We start from the raw sequence: 20,893 nt of genomic DNA on the forward strand, positions 1-20,893 counted from the left end.
AAATTCTCGAATTTTCCTTAAGGAAATTGATACTTCAATTATAAAATTACATTAAAGAATTGGCGTTGGAGTTGCAGCTTTCGAGCTGGCCAAATATTTCGAATCTTATTCGACCTTCATCTGGTCAATATTCAATATAAAACAAAAAAAGTCGCCAATGTTGAAGCGTTTAGCCTTAATTTAATTTTCGGCGTTGTTTACCATAAGGGAATATCCGTTTTCTGAAAGTTCTCTCAAACGTTAATATGCTACTTTTTTTTTATTATTTCAGAAGGATCTTCGGTGTGGTAGGCGAATCACGCTATCACTCCACCACGGCAGCTGTCGCGGTACTACTACCTCTATTATGAACTCATACGATACACGATAAACGCTCGCAATCTGTTATACCGTATTATGAAATAAATTCTAGCGTGTGAAACCCACAAATTACCTACCCAGATTGCACATTCACGATTTCAAAATTACTTCGTTCTGCGCATCTACGTCACAATTGACTGCTTGAGCGAATGAAATAAAGAGAGAAAAAAACAAGAGCTAAAGGAAAATTACGTATAAATTGCCCATAAAAAACAGCTGATCTAATGTTTACATACGCAATGCGCAATCTTGTGTGATTTGTGTGTGAAATCCGATCGTTACCGTTTATCGTTTATTGTGGTATTGCCATACACTAACTATCGCATCAGCTGTTCAATTTTCCACGCTAGCTATCGTTGATAAATTTTTTCACGATAAGGGAGCCATGGGCATAGTACAGATTTACTAGTATGATATGTATGAGAAGGAAACAATTCCTTTCTCTTTCAAACTATTCTGGAACTCAGTGGAACCTGCGTGGAACATGCGTTTGACACTTAACGAAGTGTCAAAATTACCGGGGCTGCCGTCGTGGAAAGCGACGCAGCGAAAAAAAAAAGAAGCAGAAACCAGATATGGGTTGCTGTAATGGTAAATTTTTTTTAACGAATTTAGTATCATGTAGTGCACTTATATGGGTCCTACAGAAAAATATACAAAAGACTTGAATTGGGGTATCTGAGTATTAAGAATACAAACACGGATGCTAAGTTTTTCTACCCGTTCAAAAGTTCTCCGCGAAAAACAGTTTCAAACCGAGGTTGTTACGGTCTGCTGTTATGGTCTACGGTTACGGTCCACTTGGGAGCGTGTTCGTGCGAACATACCTAGTGACTGGTAATGGGGCGAAAGTTGTGATACAAAAGTATCGAAACAAGGAAATAAAAATTTCGGCGATCACTATCAAAAAATTTGCCATGAGTTTCCGGCGAACGATAAACCAATTTACACCCCTATTATGAATTTTCATACGATAGACGATAAACGCTTCCTAGCGTATCGTAAAAAATCAGCTTTCATATTGCGATTTCCACACGCCCGATAGATGTACTATTGTGAATGACAGCAGAGTTTTGTTTACAAATTTTTTGTGAATCTATACGAAACAGATAACAAAACGTAAATACTAATAATTCATTTGTCTTGTACGTAAAAGTGGCAAACGTTTTTAAAAGCTGTTATAATAAAATGTTTTCTGCAACCTCTGTTACCTTTTATATAAGCTCAAATGGACAAATTGACGAAACTTGCATAGATTCCACAGAAAGAAGAAAATTGAGAGATGCTTCCAATCTTCTTGAAATGAACTCTACACTGTAAGTAATTGACATACTAAAAGTAAAAAAAGTTAATTAAACAAAATTGATGTCAGAGTATGTCTTAACAGAAATAGAAGGCAGTTTGCGCGCCCGTAAAAATAGGTCATCCATCCCAAATATTTTGAAGGTTTGTGCCACTTTAAGGCTTCTTGCACAGGGTGTTGCAACAGAGTGTTGGGAATGAGCCTGTAGTTGGATTATGTAATAATTGTATATTTACTTTTATTTAAATAGTTCCCAACGTATCGTGGAAAAATTTATCAACGATAGCTAGCGTAGAAAATTGAACAGCGTATGCGATAGTTAGCGCATGGCAATACCACGATAAACGATAAACGCTAACGATCGGGTTTTACACGCTAGAATTTATTTCATAATACGGTAGAACAGATTGCAAGCGTTTATCGTGTATCGTACTACTTCATAATAGGGGTGTTAGACATTGAGAGAAGAAAAGAAAGGAAAAAACTCTCGAAGAAGCCGTTATACAAACGAGAAGGTCGTTTGAAAGTCACTAAATTTACGGAATTTGGTGGAAAGATTTGGATTTGCTTCAGCCTAATTTTTGGCGGCCCTGCGATTATACAAAAGGATCGTGTAACATCTATTGGCACAACGTCTACAGCAAAGGCGTCAAGCACCGATACTGCTTCAGTAACTTTATGACTCACATCAACTGCGTATCCCCAACTATACTCAACTAATCGCAAAACACCCGCGCCGGCTGTGCACGTATTCAAGTGAGTATTGTTGATGAACCAAAAGACTGCAACGGGAATTGCAAGCCGATTCCTTAACCCAACTACTAAAAGAACAAACAGGTAAATGCCCAGAAACTAGGAAGAGTCGATAGCGCAAAGTCCATTCCGACAAACCTCTTTTTTACTCGTCTATTTTGGGTGGTAATAAACATTGCAACGGTTGTGTTGTGTTGGCACAAACTCAACGTATAGAATATCCAGTTGAAGTAGGTCGGCGTTTCACAGTCACACCTAGTGAGGAAAGTACTAGTGATTCAGATTCAGACGGCACTGAACTAAGTGTGATGAGAACCCTTGGTATCCGAAGATAAACCCCTTTCTCTACGTCTACGAAGTACACTACCACCTTTGGAACAGCGTCCGGCACCATCTCCGCCTCCAGGGCAGCAGTACGCTGCAGCGTAATACAATGAACGCCCAATTAGCATCAAGTCATACAGGTCGTAAAAGTCAACACGAAGTTTTATTGCCACCAGGTTCACTCGATCACCTCAGACCAGAGCGCAACAACCACCAACAGTACCAACACAGCGCGCCCAAGACCGCGCAACACAACCAACAACAGCGTTCGCTTCACCGGCAAGGTCAGCATCACCAGTAACCACGCCGGCAGAGGCCCATGGTACGTACTCTGGCGGCCTTGTATAGACTTAAAAATAGTTACCCTACAAAAAATTTGGTCATAAAACTTAGCCACGGCCATACAAACTATGAATATAACCTATGACTGTAAAGTGACTAGTCCAATGACGTGTAATGACGAGAGCGTTTTTGCAGGGTAGTTAAGGAACTTCTAAGTAATGCTTAGAGGGTTTTATACAGTCCGGTTGAACCATTTAACAAGGGTCGATTTTTATCGTCAGATTTTATTATTGAATACTTGAAATTGTTAGCTTTACAGCAAAGGGCATACATCCTTTTTTTATATCATTTTAATAATATATTTTGTCGCTTTAAAATGTTTGAAGTTAGCTCTATAAATTTTATTGATAATAAGCCGTCCTTATCACGTGAAACGTTTTAACGATCCATTTTTGGAGCTCAACCGTGGGTTGGTAGAAAAAAATTTATGCACGAATTGGCTAGAAGATTTAAACTTTCTTTTCTTATATCATTCAAATACAATATATATATATATATATATATATATATCTATACATATGACTCACTATTGCTAGCAATATCGTTCGATTAACCAGAAGCAAATAATATACGTGCATATAATACATAGCGCTATACAAATTTAATCTTTATTGCTTTTATAACAAGTTTTCTTGGTACATAATACATGTCAGTGTCATTATACTATGCGTTATACCAAATTGATATTTAGTTACACTCAAAAATAAGTTATACTACGACCACATAATAATTTTGTAAGAGAGCCCCAAATATCGAAATTTGTATCCAAACTTTATAGTCTTAAAATATGTTTTGTGAATGTGAATGAAAAGGAAAAAATTTCAACCAAATTCTTACTTTGTAGGTAGTATATTTACAATACGTAAGTACATTTAATTACATATTTTTCTCACACATAGCGTTTATAACGATTATCAAAAAAAAGAAGAGACATAAATAATTGTATAATTTAAAATATTACGAGCAAAAGTAAGAGAAAAGAAAAGAACCCCCAACAGAACGAGCTTAGTCAGACTTAAGTATTCATATTAGATTTCGTTTCGATTTCGGCCCAATAAAGTGTGATCTGTTGGATAATTTTTTTCCCTCACTTTATACACCACACACACTTACCTACATTTTCATAGTGTAATTAGCAATTCGTATTTCAACAATGCTGTAGCCCCGGTTAAGAAACCTGCATTATCTTATTTTTTTTGTTCCTTACATACGTTAATAGAAATGAATTATAAATAAATTGGTATTTAAAATGGGAATTCTGGCGTCGCCATTTATTTAGAAGGCACGTAGGGTCTACAGGTAAGAGGCCACCGGAATTTTAGGTGCGACGGTGGCCATGGATTTTGAGGGTGGGACAAGCACCGGGCGTCGCAACAAGACCCGCGGCGCCCCCAAGATATATTCGGCCCTTTTATTTGTAATTTTATTTTTCAGCAGTTTTTTTTGATTTTTGATTTTTGAGTTAGTAACCGGTCATGTCCTGTTCGGTAATTTTAGTTGCGTTTAGTTTTTTTTTTTAATTTCTTTTTGAATTTAAATTTTGGAATGTTAACGGTCTGTCCGTGGCATCCGGTTCGACCGGATGTCGTTTTAATTTGAATTATAAGCGTTTTGAGTCGGCTCTGCCCTCTGTCAGGTTTTTTTTTTGATTTTGACAGTTGACCATTTAATAGGCATGATAGGAATTTTTTTCTGTTTATGGCAAGGACCCGCCCCAGCCGACAATGACTAGCCACTGTGCACCACCACATCATTCCGACCGCCTTCCTTACTGCTTCCATCGTAGATGCTAAACCATAACAAGGTCGACTGCAATAACCCGTCCAAAAATGTGGAAAGAGAAATGAAAAGACGAGTTTTGTCCTGTTGTTAATAGTCCAAAGGCGAAAAAGTATTCGAATTATTGGAAGCGATGCAAAAACGCGTCTATTAATACCTTCCCGACGGTTTTGGTCGTGTTTTAGCATTTTCCCCGGTAATAAAGTATCACAAATTGTTAATTAAAATTCTCCAGTATGTAATTAAGTGCTCGGTTGAAAGTAAATAAGGATATTTCTTTGTAATTTTACAATAAAAATTTTACGCAGTTTCGTTAGCAGCTACTACACTTTCTGTGGACCTAAGAAGTACAACAGTGCAAAATAGCATCCACAAAAAAATGAACAAGAACAAGCATTTTATCAGGTGAGCGTGGCTGTGTATGTGCGTGCTGCTACATATCCTACTTGTAGACCTTTACAATGGCCATGGGATCTATTTCAATAGAAGTAAATATAAAATTATTACAAAATCAAAAAGAATCAAAGTAAAGCCTCATTCCCAACACTCTGTTGCAACACCCTGGGCATGAAACCTTAAAGTGGCACAAACCTTCAATATATTTGCGATGGACGACCTAATTTTACGAGCGCGCAAACTGCCTTCTACCTCTGTAAAGACAGTCTGATTTTTTTTTTTTTTATTAAACTTTTTTTTTTACTTTTAGTATATCAAGTACTTACAGTGTAGAGTTCATTTCAAGAAGACTGGAAACATCTCTCAATTTTCTTCTTTCTATGGGCTCTATGTGAGTTTCGTCAATTTGTTCATTTGAGTTTATATAAACCGCCAGATAGGTTGCAGAATAGATTTTATTGTTACAGCTTTTAAATACTTTTGCCACTTTACGTACAAGACAATTGAATTGTTGGTATTTACGTTTTGTTTTGCTATCTGTTTCGTATAGATTCACAAAATTTTTTAAAGAAAACTCTGCTGTCATTCACAATAGTACATCTATCGAGCGTGTTGAAATCGTAATATGAAAGTTAATTTTTTACGATACGCTAGCAAGCTTTTATCGTCTTTCGTATGAAAATTCATAATAGGGGTGTAAGTAAGCTGATTCTGCGATAGGTGGCGCAGTTTTAAGGATCCCTTTTCTTGTGGGCATGCACTGGTCCGACCATATTTGCTGATGCATGCGCCTCGCCGCCGTATTGGAATACCTCCGCACGCAATCCATCAGCGTCTGCGGCCTAGCTGGTTCTTAATCTGATTATTGCTATTCTGACTTCTTCATAACATTTGGAATATTTATTATAAATAAAAAATAAATGTGCGCGATAACCTCCGAAGAGATCTTAGGCAGAGCTTCTCTTCCAATTTGCGTCGTGCTCCTTTTAATTTTTCCTACAAATTTGTCGCACGGAACCCACTTGTTTTATGCCGACTCCAAACGGCATCTGCAAGGCAGATGAGTTTTCACTGAGAGCTTAAAGAGGCAGAAATACGTTCGGAGTGCTTGCCAAATACATTCCACCACCATTATGCTTTGCTTGCAACAGGAAATGATAGTTGGCTATTTATGCATTTTAGTAAACTCTTGTGATGCGCTATTTGCCGCTCTCTATGCAAACAAATTCAATCTCCTCATGTGTGAGCGCGCAACGCTACATCAAAAATCGTATAAGTCGGGTCTATTACAAAAATTCTTTTCTACGCGGCTGAGAGAGACACCCTGTAAATTCATCGAGGCTCGATGATTGATAGCCAAAGATGATATCTCTTTTGATAGTTTTCTGTCACTTCTAGGGGGCTTTTGTTTTGAAAATCGGAGTACACGTGCGAAAGTATCTTAATATATACGTCTGGGATAATGGGTCGAAAAGGACAAAAGAAGAGAAAGGCACAAGAACTTGAGATTGTGCCTATGGACGAAAACATTCCGCTACCACCACAGAGAAGTTCAGATGAGCCCATACCTAAACGAGTAAGTAAAATCTAAAAACCTATAATGAAAGGCAACAAGTTAAAATATTAATTTTTTGTTAGGAGAAATGGATAAATAAACAGCGTGTTCTGGTTTTTGCTGCCAGAGGTATTAATCATCGTGACCGTCATTTGATGCGAGATATTAGAACGTTAATGCCCCATCATCGACCAGAATCTAAAATGGAACGCTCTAAAACACTTTCCGTCATCAATGAAATGTGTGAAATGAAACATTGTAACAAAACCATACTATTTGAGGGACGACGTAAGCGTGATCTTTACATGTGGGTTGCTAATGCATTACAAGGACCGTCTGCCAAATTTCTTATTGAAAATATCCACACAATGGCCGAATTAAAAATGACTGGAAATTGTTTACGCGGTTCCAGACCATTATTATCTTTTGATACGAAATTTGATCAGGTTCCCTATTTAAAACTTTTAAAAGAATTATTTACTCAAACATTTGGTGTTCCCAATCATCATCCGAAGAGTCAACCGTTTATCGATCATGTTTACACATTTACATACTTGGATCATCGTATATGGTTTAGAAATTTTCAAATACTCTCGGAAGATGGTGGCTTATCTGAGATCGGACCACGTTTTGTAATGAATCCTGTAAAAATTTTTGAAGGATCCTTTACCGGAAAAGCAATATGGGAAAATCCCAATTATGTTAGCCCATCACGTCAGCGCCAAATGCTAAAGAAGGCCGCTAAGGAGAAGTATGTAAATAGAGTTGAGCAAAAAGTACATAGGGAGGCGAATAAACCAACGAATGCATACGAAGGGTTGGAGTATGAAGAATTGTTTGAAAATGAAAATGCGATAGCCACAGCTATGTTGCTGGCAGGTGAGTTGAAAAATCTATCATTGTGGATAAGACACTGAAATCTATAGTAAAGTTCATGAAAGAAACTTGCACTTAAAATTTTTTTCGCTCAGAGCAAATTGCTATCAATAGCCGATCCAAAAGTTATAATTTTACATTAATTAAAATTTTTTTTTATTACATTTATTGTTTTATTTTGCGCCAAATTGGCTGAGATAGTGAATGTTGGTTGACAGCAAGTGCTTCTTCTTGTCCTCCTTCCCCTCAGACCACTTTTATTTTGGGTCATTTAGCTCAACTCCACTAGTTCCTATTTTGGAATTTAATCGCAGTTTTATTGGTAAATAGATAACGGCATCGTGTAATCGACGGTGTTACTGGAATAAGGTACATATTTGATTGAAAGCACAATCAGCATGTTGACAGTCTTTTTGTATTTCGAACTAGATCCCTATATGAGTCCATAGGTATACCGGCTCCGCGATAAATTGCAGCTGTCTAAATTGCCATTCTTCAGAATTAAGCGAAACCATCTTTGTTTTTAATCTGTATATGTATATCCATTCAGATTCGGTATGCAATTTTACCACCTCTCCGGATCCATGTTTGTATAGCTTGAGTGGGACATCGCCATTTCCCGATATTTTGTTGATATTTATCCGGAAGCTTTGCGGGAGTGATGCGGATCCCTCTATCTGTGGAAGGTTGTTGTTGTTGTAGCGATAAGGTTATCGATGTGTTATCGATGTGATGGTCCTTTGTCGGATACGGATCCGGTACGCTCCGGTAACAGCACCATTAATGTACTACCCAACCATCTCGGGAATGAGTTATATGGCCACATTAAACCTTCAGGCCAATCCTCCCTACCCCACCCCCAAGTTCCATAAGGAGTTTGAGGTCACCAGAGCCTCGTCTGTTAGTGAAACGGTTTTCGCCGCTCGAAGGTTGAGGTTGACAATTGGGTTGGAGAAGCTATATATGGCACTACACAACCCCTTGAATCCCATCGGTGGAAGGTGTGAGTATTGCAAAATATGAATTCTGTACATTTGGGTACCAGTGCGACTGCCTCGGAAAACATTATTTAGACTCCACGCGCCTTCGAGTCTGTGTCTACCTTACCAAAATAATAATCTTAGCCAATAATCCCACCTATGTTGTTGTTGTAGCAATGTTTCGCCCCACCTAATAGCTGCGACCGATCACAATTGTCATCAATATCCTCTAACGGGAGTCCAAGGAAACTTGCTGTTTCGACAGGGGTGGACCATAATGAAAGGGGTGTTAGAAGCGTTGGTTCCACATTACAATTAAAGAGATGGTTGGTGTCATGTGGGGACACATTGAAAACGGGGCATACGTTTTGTATGTCGAGGTTTATTCTGGATATGTGAGAGTTTAACCTGTTACAGTATCCAGAACGAAGTTCAGCCAGAGTGACTCGCGTTTCCCTGGGGAGTATGCGTTCCTCTTCCGCAAGTTTTGGGTACTGTTCCCCGAGTACTGGATTCACCGGGCAATTCCCGGCATAAAGGTCCGACGCCTGTTTGTGGAGTTCACCAAGGACCTGCTTGTGTTTTTTTGCTTCGTACGGCTGAGTTCTCAGGTGCCGTATTTCCTCAAAATGCTTACGGAGATGACTCCTTAAGTTCCTAGGCGGTGCTGGCTCATCAATCAGATGTCTGTTGGGATGCCCAGGTTTCTGGGTATTCAGCAGGAACTGTTTGGTTGGCATCTCATTTCTCTCCCTGATGGGGAGCAGATGATTTATTCGGTGATAATGCCAGGTCTCGCGAGGCGAAAAAACTGAAGAGATCAGGGAGGTAGCCGTTTATTCTGTTGCAAAGCTCATCGATCTTTGGGCCGGGCCTGTGGCCATTATTGTGCAGTCATCGGCGTAAGAAACTATAGTAACTCCTTCGGGTGGCGAAGGTAGTTTTGATATGAAAAAATTAAACAAAAGTGGGGATAGGACACCACCCTGAGGCACCCCTTTTTCAATTCTTCTTGGCTTTGATATTTCGTTCCTGAATTGCACCGATGCCTGACGACCACCCAGATAATTTGCGGTCCACCTTTTAAGACATGGGGGAAGGGTAGACCCTTCCAAGTCTTGCAGTAACGTGCCATGGTTGACCGTATCAAAAGCTTTTGATAGGTCTAGCGCTACGAGTACTGTTCTATGGTAGGGCTTCTGATTTAAACCGCAATTTATCTGGGTGCTAATGGCATTTAGCGCGGTGGTGTTGCTATGGAGTTTTCCAAAGCCATGCTGATGATAATCCCACTCTCGGATACTGATTTGTAACGTCCTGGAAATTAACACCAGCAAAGTACTAATCCGACCATTAAACCTTCTGGGTCACGGCTATTAAAGGAAGAGTGGAAAGCGGAGAAAGAGAAAAGTACGAAGGGGAAAGGAAGACAAAGTAGTGGTAAGAAACCGACACCAAAACCAGAACCGAAAAGGGATCTGAAATTGGAGTAAAAACCGGAACCGACACTGTAGCCAAAACCGAAATCGGAAATGGGACCGAAACTGTACCTGAAAACCCCAATCGAAAACGTAACTCAAACCGAAACCCGGACCTCAGCCGCAAACGGAACCGGGACCAAAACTGTTGGCACAACTGGAATCGAAACCTTGACCGAGCCCAGGCCTAAAATGGTATCAAATCTGGTTCCGAATCTGAAACTGGAGGCAGGATCGAAAACAACTGAAACCGGATGGGACGCAGTCTGGGGCGGAACCGAGTCTGGAAAAGAATACAACTGGAACCAAATTAGAAGCGAAACTAGAACATAAACCGGAATCGAAAGCGAATCTGGAATCCAAATCACAACCACAATATAAATTCAAACAGAAACTGGTTCTGCATTACGCACCAAAATTAAAACCGGATGAGTACGCGACAAGCCGCACTGAAAGGACACGAAATCAAAATTTTGATCGAAACCCGATTAACAAATGTAAATTAAATAATGTGTTTAAAAGCCCTGGCGTTTACCTCTTAAAGTTAAATTTTAACAGATCGAAGACAAATTTTGAGATTGAATACGAACATCTGAGTTTTCGCTAGCCCATAAAATTAAAAAATTTTGTCCACCAGAAAAATTAAGTGCATCTCATTTTTCCTATGTTAAAAATATTAGTTTTCAAGGTGTATGTATATATGTACGTACATTAGAGCGGGTCAGAAGTATAGCAAAAACGTAATGTACAGAGGATCCTAAAAAAAATTGCTGCAGACACCATAGCTCTAAGTCCGATGTCGAGGTCCCGATTTTTGGAAAATAGATATTTTGCCATATGAATGTAGGGCTTGGCCAAAAAATCTTCATATCTTCTGATAGAATTATATGAAAAATATCATATTGGGCTTACTTTAAAGGTATTTTACGTTCATTTCAGAATCTGTATTAATATTTAAAGTGTTTTTGAATTTTAGTAGAGATATCAGGCTTAATTTATGAGAAATTAGCCTAAAATGAACTTTTTACTACTATATTATCATTTTTAACAAATTTCTTATGGAATTTTTTTTCTTTACAGCTCAAATAAGTTCAGAACATTTCCAACAACTTTCATTCAGACAGTTTTTCTTTTTCGAATTCGTTTTAGTAGAAAAGAATTTTCTAAAAAAAAACCTATATTTTCAAGTAATAAGCAAAAAAAGCACAATTTTTATAATTTTAATGTGATTTATTTAAAAAAAATTTTTTACGTAGAATTGATCATTTTAATGTATTTTTCAAAATAAAAGTAGTGTTATATTATTATTTTTTAAAATCTTTTTTGCTCTCCATTTGTGGTTGTTTTTCACGACTTTCTGCTGTAACAGCCATAACACTTTCACGTTTTTTTTATAACACTTTTGGAAACAGATGTTTGAAATTGGACTTAGAGCTATGGTGTCTTCAGCAATTTTTCTTAGAATCATCTGTACATTCCGTTCTTGTCTTTTCGCGCGAGTGGACGTGCAGTGTCATCCTCAACTCAACGTCAATTTTCGGGCTTTTTTGCGTTGAGTGGAAAATATAAAATAGGCCTCAAGGTTGGCTACTTTGCTTCCCTCGGGCGTTTTGGCGGTGTTAGGAGATGCAGTGCCTCCCTGACCTGGAGTTAGGGTGGTTTTATGCACTCCTAATAGGAATCAGTGACATAAAAAAATGGCGTGGTGCCAAGTAAAAACCTAATCTCAAAATTATACATACATACATAAACTATCGGAAAACCTGGCGTGATGCCATAAAAATCAAACGGCTTTATATACGAACGGGACTTTTACCCGAATCAGTGACATTAGAAAAATGGCGTGGTGCCAAGAAAAAACCTAACCTTAATATTATACATACATACATACATAAACTGATGGAAAAACTGGCGTGACGCCATAAAAATCAAATGTGTTTTATATACGAACGGGACTTTTACCCATAACGGGATACTGAATTTATCACGAAAAAGGAGGGATAACCTGGCTGTGTTGGAGCACTGCTCCTTGCCATCTATTTCAAACTAAAAAAAAAAAAAAACAAGAATCATCTGTAGATTACGTTTTTGCTATACTCCTGATGGGAAAAAAATGTATCCGTACAATTTGCCCGCTCTAATGTACATTAAGCACCAAACTTCACGAGTAGTTGGTACTCCCGACGCTCATGAAAATAATATTGAAATTTTGAATGATCTTTGATTTACGAATTTTTCTATTTTATTCCCTTACAGAAAAAGCTAAGAAAAATGTTGCGGTGGATGCTAAAAAGACAAAATCAGCTAAAACTGCGTTAACGAAGAAAATAAAAGAAAAACAGCTAAAGGCAGCAGCTGAAATCATTGCAAAGAAGAAACTAAAAGCCAAATGAAATTAATAATATACATACTTATGTATGTACATATAACTTTTATTCATACACATTTGTTCGACTTAATAAATTATGTAGATATACAAAAAATAAATATGGAACATTATTTTTAAAAAATACATACATTTATATTATATTTCGTTTTGTACGCGAATTCACAATTAGGTTTTTTACTTTATTTTGTATGTAAATTGTGCATGTTTTTGTTTCTGTTTTTATTAAAATCAAACAGACATTAGAATGTTTGTTAACGTATTTATGAGCATCAAATATTTTTGTAGTAAGTAGTTTGTCCTTTATGCGACTTTTTGCTTAATCAAAAACATTCTTCTTCAATTATCATAATACATAAATATACATATATGTATGTATGTGTGTAAAAAATTACTTTACCAAGAGTACAAGTACAAGTAGAAGACTTTACATTTATGTAAAAAAAATATTCAAGTATGGTTATACGTTAATAAATATCTTATGATAAGTATTGGGCTGGCCTCATCCTGCTGTATCGATGCGTCGTTGTTAATAATGGTAGCTCAAGCTTTTGATTATAAGCTTTTTAATTTATATTATATTGTTACATTGCCTTTACTCAGTAACACCATCCACAACATCGCGGCGCGGAATTCGAGTTACGCTAAATGGTTCTTTGTTAATCGGCATCATTTCCACTACTTGTATGGGTGGTTCTTCACCAGGCTGTAAAGGTTCTTCGCCAACTAGTTTAGCCAAATTACTTTGTGCCCAACGACCGCCTCGGCCATTGATTGTTTTATCCTCACAAACACATAAAAACAGTGTATCAACCACCATCTGCAAAGAAAATACATTTGAAGCATGCTTGATTTTTAACTACACTGAATGATTATTGTGTTATTCTATGATTATAGACTTGAGTACAATTCATCTTAGAGGGAATCCAGAAAGCAAAATCAAATCAGTGAGTGAAAATTACCGAATGGAGAAAAACAAAATAGAAGAAGTTGTGAAGGGGTGAAGAGGAGTGGTGATGAGCGGCGTGGATAGAAGTTGTTGTTGTTGTAGCGATTAGGTTACTCCCCGAAGGCTTTGGGGAGTGTTATCGATGTGATGGTCCTTTGTCGGATACAGATCCGATGCGCTCCGGTAACACAGCACCATTAAGGTGCTGGCCCGACCATCTCGGGAACGATTTATATGGCCACATTGAACCTTCAGGCCATCCCTCCCTCCCCACCCCAAGTTCCATGAGGAGCTTGGGGTCGCCAGAGTCTCGTCTGTTAGTGAAACGGGATTCGCCGCTCGAAGGTGAGGTTGACAATTGGGTTGGAGAAGCTATATATTGCGCTACACAACCCCTTGAATCCCGCGTGGATAGAAGTCGAGATAAGTGGTGTGGAGTGGAGAGGGATGGAAAAAGCGGCATTTAAATAAAAACAACGAAAAGTAAAATAATGGACAGGAAAGTAGAGTAAAAGAAATAGAAGGGCTGGAATGGAAAATAAAAGCAAAGGAAAAAAGTAAGGAGAAGAACCTACAAAATGGGACATTTTCAGGAAAGCGAAGGAAACTAACTGAAAAATGAAGACGTGGTAAATTAAGGACCACATAGCCATGAAGATAATTTAATTTGATATACTGACTATCAACTAGCCTTTATCGATGCCTTATGCATGTTTTTACATAAAAAAAAAAATATGGAAGGTAAAGGTAAGGTAAGAACAAAAATTCGAAGGACGGGTCCCAAACCAAAAGCGGCCAAAAACGGACACAAAACCTGAACCGGAAGCAGGTCCTAATCCGGGACCAAAAAAAATTAAAAACATTATACATTAGGGTGGGTCGATTTGTAGGGACGAAAGTTAATCGATATCGCGCATCGATTTTTCGATAGGATTTGGGCTCAGGAAAAAAAGTTCCACTACGCATACCCAAAAAAATAATTTTCGAGGATGCGAAATTAATTTTTTTTTTACTTTTTTTTCGACTTGATTGAGGTTTTTTTCATGAACTACCAAAAAATTTTCATATGTACATATACCCGTCCGACCCAAAAATGTCCTCTAAAAACGTTGAAAATTTTACAATCAAATGAAAATTTTTTAGTAGTCATGAAAAAAACCTTAAAAATCAAAGTAAACAAAATGAAATTTCGCAGGCTCGAAAATTATTTTTTTGGGTATGCGTAGTGGAACTTTTTTTCTTGAGCCCAAATACTATGGAAAAATCGATAGCGCGATATCGGTTAATAAATCGACCCAGCCTAATATAATATGTGCGCGCCTTTTTCCTGCTGGTAAATGTTATTTTTTTTTTTTTTAATTTTTACTTACCTCAAAAAGTGTCAATACAATGTGCGCTATGAAAAATGAAAAAATTATAATTAAAATTACAGGTGCCATATAAAAGTTCAATCCAGGACGATCTTTCAGCATGAAGATGCCTATAAGACCACTTAATGCTGCAACAACAACTTTGCCAAGGAAAAGTATAAAGTCACCGACACTGTTGATGGTTGCCACTTGTAAAGCATTTGTGGCCATTGCATTCCAAGCCTAAAATTATGCAACACAAATTTTATTGCATTTTTGTAATAAAAATGTTAAAGTTTTCATTCTTACAATTCCTGCTGCGGGACAAAAGTTAATGGATTCAATGGCAACAACTGTATAAGCATTATGATTCAAGAATCTTATAAACTTTTCCAATAACCAAAATCCACATATGCAACATTTAAGACAGCAAGCAGCGCATTCAGAACCTTTGTCCTCGCCCTTTTTGAATCTAAAAAAAAAACTTATCTATTACAACTGATAACTTAGAGAAGTTCGGCCCAAAATCTCTTCGGAAGTTATCGCGCCTTACATTTATTTATTTTGTTAAAGATTATATTGTAGAATAAATTTTTTTCTGGATGTTGGACTAAACAAACTTTTTAAAGAGATGGATCCACAATCAACAAATAATTTCTCGGTTTTTCGAAGTTAGTTTCCTAATCATAGTCATAATTTTTTCATCAGCATCAAAAAAAAAATTTGATTGAGCTATGTTCGTCTGCCCGTCCGTCCGTTAGCACGATAACTTGAGTAAATATTGAGATATCTTCACCAAATTTGGTAAACGAGCTTATCTGGACCCAGAATAGATTGGTATTGAAAATGAGCGAAATCGGATGATAACCGCGCCCACTTCTTATATATATAACATTTTGTAAAACACAAAAAACCTGATTATTTAGTAAATAATACACCTAGAATGTTGAAATTTGACATGTGAACTGATATTGAGACTTGATAAAAATTTGAAAAAAATTTTAAAATGGGCGTGGCACCGCCCACTTGTGTTAAAATAAATTTTACAAATATTATTAATCATAAATCAAAAATCGTTAAACCTATCGTGACAAAATTCGGCAGAGAGGTTGCCTTTACTATAAGGAATGCTTTGAAGAAAAATTTACGAAATCGGTTAAGGACCACGCCCACTTTTATATAAAAGATTTTTTAAAGGGTCGTGGACGAATAAAATAAGCTATAACTTAGCAAAAAAAAAGTTTTGAATCAATGATATTTCACTTATCAAGTTTTATTGTAAGAGGAAATGGGGAGTCATTTTTTTTTTAAACGGGCGGTGCCACGTGTTATGTAGAAAAGTAATTTATCTGAGATGAAATGTGCAATTGAAGTTCACGCTGAGTATATAATGTTCGGGTTCACCCGAACTTAGACACCTCTACGTGTTTTGGATAAAAATGGGCATGTGTTCAGCCTCTTTTCCTTACTTAAATTGTACAATTTCAGATCTTCGAAAAAATTTTAGGTGATTAATCACAAATCCACAAAAAGAAGTGGGAGGCTCTGGAGATGGAAAACATTAATTCTTATGCGTTTTGATGCGCTGAATCCTAACCCCTTATCATAACTGCTCTAGCAGGTCACGGTGCTGCTCTCGCCACAAAAAAATGTCCAATAATTAGTGAAATTTGTCTGTTTTTTAAGGTTGACACTGCACCGCGATTCGTAATGTCGATACCGGTTGCGATTTTGGATTCAGCGTCAAACTGCATGAGAATACATGTATCGCATCACCGGATGCGCCTACTTATTTGATGTGGCAGTGTGTGTAACGTACATATCTTCAATTGAGTCATTTTCAAGAAAGTGGAAAAAATAACGTGCGTATTGCATTCAAAAAAAGTAGAACCGTGGTAAATGAAGAAGCTTTAAATCTCGAGGGTAATTTTTTGGACAAACTATCACCTCGCTTTTACCGATTTTCTTAAAAAGTGTAGTTACCTGTTTAACGAATATAAGCTTGAGAAAAAAGATGTATATACATACATATTTATTATAACAATGTAGCAGACCTGTTAAATAATGATTACTAATGGTAATGATTAGCCGTTCCATTGATTATTTTCTTTAAACGCCATTTAATGATTACTTGCCATTATTTTCTATTTTTAATGATTACCTTTCAATTGATTAAGAAAATAATAAAAAAATCAATAGTTTTTACGAATATTAAAAAAAAACTAAAAGTCATCAAAATTAATAAAAAAAAAAATAATCAATTACTAAATGAGTTACTAAAATGAGTGTAGCAAAATATGCACATGTGTGTATACTTACCGGAGAATATGTTTAGATCAACGCTCATATACCATTCGCCCTATATGTTGCATGCATATGTTCGCCTCGATAAGCGCTTACGATTTACTATTGCATCCTAAAATGTACTTGTATGTAGAAATTATCCCGTGCATGCAACAAACGAGAATTTTTCTTTCAACAAAGCGGAAAAATAATCAAAAAAAATCAAAAGTAGTCATTTTGATTACTTTATATTATTTTAGATTTTTTTTTTTCAATAATCGGAAAAAATCATGATTTTTTTTTTATTTTTTTCTAATGGTAATAATCATATATGTAATACTCCTATATTGCTAATAGAAAATGCTCGCAATATGTTTTGAATTCGAAATCACAACAAGACAGCCTATAAAATTTTTGTGATTGTAGCAGCATAAGTGTGAGAAGAAAAAATTTAAATTTAGGTATGTACATTCGATTACTGAATAAAAAAACAAAAACGTTTAAACAGCAATATATCGGCACTCTGATGTTTGGGAATGTACCTAGCCTTTTGTAGCAATATAGGAGTATTACATATATGGTAATAATGGTAGTAATTGCTTTTTTCGGAAAACAATTGAAATAATCATTGGCCATTAAAATCGGCATCTAATTATTTGATTACTAATACTAATTCAAATTTAACAGGACTGCAATGGAGGCAGATCACATTTACATTTTAGAATCTTTAAATAAAAAAATAAAAAAAGTATATTACGAACTTCCGAAACTAATATCCATATTTTGGATTCTATCTTCGAAAAACTGGGAAATTGCTTTTCAGCCCATGAATAAATCTCTTGAAGTAATTGGTTTGGCTCAATACCCAGCCGAGTGGTGTACAGTGTAATGATATTCGCTAAACTTATCCGCCCATGGATACTTACTTGGCATAAAGGTAAGTCAATATGAGACGTGGTATTTTGAAAATTGTTATCACAAGTGAACCCTTGGCTACAGTTCCCAAATGATATTTAATTAACTTTCCAATTGCATATGTGGTGGGTGTTGAAGTTGGTTTTTGGAAATACCAAAATGCTACCGCTGCAGCTAAGGCAAATTGTTGACATGCAAATATAAATTCAACCGTCCAAATAAGTCCAATTAGATAAATCCAAAACATGCCTCGTATTGCTTTAGCGTCGGCGTATTCTACGCGTAAAATAGCTGTAAATACCAAAAAATACATATGTAGTTATGTTTCAATTGCGTTCCAAGAAAATGAACCAGAGTTGGGGGATTTGCTAAGTGCTTTACAGATTAAATTACTCGCAATAATTACAAACAATTATAAAAAATAAAATAGTTTCACTCAAACAATTAAAAAACTACAAATAGTTATATAGCAGCAAGAAATAACAGTACCATCTTTATCATTGTTTACTATATAGTTTGGCAGCTTAAATTGAGGTTTTGTTGCGAATAGAGTGGAAGGCAGTGAAATAGGCAGTCGAATGACATATAATGAAGGAATGGTGTTTGAAGTTTTTTGAAAGTAAAAAAAAGAAATGATAAAAGCTTTAATATAAATAAAAATATTGTTTTAATAACAACAAAAACGCCTTATATATTCTATATACATAAATTCGTAAGGATTATCTCACTTTAAAATTTGGGCTAAATAAAGTTAAGGTTTTTTTGTGAAACTGAGTCGAGAACTGTGCGTGTGAATGTGCGAATTTTCACCGATCAGCTGTTAGTTGCGCTACTTGGTAAGATTTACAATGATCTTTATGTTCTTTATAAAGGGCCTGGCAAAGTTGACATAAGCTATGTTTTTTTACATCTACATATCTACGTTTACGCTTAAACTTTATATGGACTGCTAAGCGTTCAACTTTATCTACTCTTCTGAAATTGCTGCGCATAAAATTAGTACTCCCAAATTTCAATACGCATTATACTCACATGCAACTAAAATAGGTGTCTATTTTTCATCTCTACACTAATTCTATGTATCTCCTCTACAAATGATGTGTGTCCACTATTCATCGCAGCCGATTCAGCTATATGTTCTGTAGATAGTTGCCACTAAATGCGTCTCCTAAGCATTATCTAAGCGAGGATAATGTAAACGTATACGCGTGTAAAAGAACGCGGCTATAGTCATATCGACATAGTCATAACCATATTTTTACTTATCCATATCAATTGGCAAAATTAGGAACAAATTCCGCAAATAAAAAGTATTAAAATTCACCAATTGAAATATTTATAGGTTATATATTTGGCGAAAAAACAAAACCAATTGTTTGGTATGGTTATGGCTAGAATATTATGGTATGGCACTATTGACTAAAAACATTGATTTTCATATGGTTGGCTGGATCAGCTGTTTTATACGGATATGGATATGTCAACTTTGCTTGGGCTTTAAAGGGCCAATTAAACTTCCTTAACCCCAACGTCATAGTCGTAATCATATACATAACCATCTCCAATGTGATCGATTAATGGTGCCTTAACATAAAAATCGTCAAAAATTTCATAAAAATGAAGAAAACGCAAAAAATTACAAACATATTTCACAAAAAAAAAAGTCTCTTAGTCATAACGTATCCAAAACAATGAATAAAATCTACAAAAAGTTATTAAATTCACCAACTCAAATGTTTTTAGGTTATGGATATGGCGAGAAACCAAAAACCAAATGGTTGGCTATGATATGGTTATGGCTTTAGCGTTATGGTATGGCACCATAAATCTGGTTATTGATAAGTCACCATTAATTGGCCCTTAAGTTAGCATAATTGAGAAGCAGTGATTATATTGCAGTAGCAGTAGATGGACTTACGGCTGAATTCTGTAATTCAGTCTCATATCAAATCTCTAAATTTGAGATTTTCCTTTAGAGACAATTTTTGTGACTTGAGATGATTTCGGTATTCAGTAAACGAAAGTCACAAAAACATTTCACCATATCGACGAAATTCACCAAAATGACAATTTACTCATACATTGAACAAATAATATAGCACTGCCTTTTGTCAACGTAACGTTGGGTGGTATTCTGGCTGAGCTTGCTAAAACGCCGATCACAATTTTTATAGAAAATCCCAAAGTGTGTAGGTTCGAATCTCAGCGGCGCCACTTAGAGTTCGATGTTTTTTTTAAGTATTTTCTGTTTTTTAATTTTTTCTATGCTTATTTTAATTTTAGGAATAAAAAAAATATATTTAAAGCGCTTTTCGCAAATAATTTTCATACTTTTTCTGAAATTTTCACGTTTGTGATCTGCCCCGGCCCAGCTCACAAATTAGTGATTGCATTTGTGAGGCTGGAGACGCGAGACAGCTTACAGAATGGCAAATTGTCTCAAAAGAGATTTTCACCCCAATTAGTCTCTAATGGTGACTAGAGACGGCTTACTGAATTCAGCTATTAGTTCAAATTTGGAAAACTATAACCGAGGTTCGCCTCAGGACCGACAAGGCTATAGCTCTTTCGATCCACCTTGTAAATGTATACAAAAGGAATATGCCAACAACAATATATAGCTCTCGTACATGCAAACATTCAAAGTTATGTTCTGTACAATTGGTGATTTTGAGGTTAGGGCCGAACTGCGATGCGTTAGCCCAATCCCCCTGACGGACTCGGGTGCATTGCACTAAAATGTATGGGAATATGTAACATAGTCCCGTTTACTTGTTAACCACCGAAAGTATGAAAATATTTTGCAGACGGCAACTGGAAAAATTTGTACAACAACAAGACGTTGCTTTGCTCGTCTGTTTGCCA

General features: G+C 36.4%; 2 protein-coding genes across 3 annotated transcripts in view; one reads left to right on the forward strand and one right to left on the reverse strand.

Moving 5' to 3' along the window:
• The first annotated feature begins 6,655 nt into the window (after positions 1-6,655).
• LOC137234003 (ribosome biogenesis protein BRX1 homolog) lies at positions 6,656-12,656 on the forward strand. The gene is made up of 3 exons (XM_067757639.1): positions 6,656-6,833; positions 6,896-7,691; positions 12,403-12,656. Exons 1-3 carry the CDS (start codon positions 6,720-6,722, stop codon positions 12,537-12,539), a joined length of 1,047 nt encoding a protein of 348 aa, XP_067613740.1. The 5' UTR covers positions 6,656-6,719; the 3' UTR covers positions 12,540-12,656.
• The window catches only part of Ctl1 (choline transporter-like protein 1), a 65,137-nt gene continuing 56,780 nt past the window's right edge, over positions 12,537-20,893 (reverse strand). For both annotated transcript variants that reach the window (XM_067757637.1, XM_067757636.1), the window contains 4 exons: positions 18,040-18,319; positions 15,140-15,302; positions 14,852-15,073; positions 12,537-13,352 (listed from right to left, as the gene is read on the reverse strand). In XM_067757637.1, coding sequence (XP_067613738.1) covers positions 13,128-13,352; positions 14,852-15,073; positions 15,140-15,302; positions 18,040-18,319 — 890 coding nt within the window. In that variant the 3' untranslated portion in view covers positions 12,537-13,127. The remainder of the gene's footprint in view (positions 13,353-14,851; positions 15,074-15,139; positions 15,303-18,039; positions 18,320-20,893) is intronic.

This window comes from Eurosta solidaginis, chromosome 5, assembly GCF_040869045.1.
Source record: "Eurosta solidaginis isolate ZX-2024a chromosome 5, ASM4086904v1, whole genome shotgun sequence".
NCBI lineage: Eukaryota > Metazoa > Arthropoda > Insecta > Diptera > Tephritidae > Eurosta > Eurosta solidaginis.

What these genes read in the sequence shown, in the direction of transcription:
- LOC137234003 (XM_067757639.1), top strand. Translation starts at nt 6,720, where the DNA reads ATGGGTCGAAAAGGACAAAAGAAGAGAAAGGCACAAGAACTTGAGATT. An exon ending in ATGAGCCCATACCTAAACGA is followed by an intron (nt 6,834 to 6,895) that starts GTAAGTAAAATC and finishes ATTTTTTGTTAG; the next exon opens with GAGAAATGGATAAATAAACA. An exon ending in CACAGCTATGTTGCTGGCAG is followed by an intron (nt 7,692 to 12,402) that starts GTGAGTTGAAAA and finishes ATTCCCTTACAG; the next exon opens with AAAAAGCTAAGAAAAATGTT.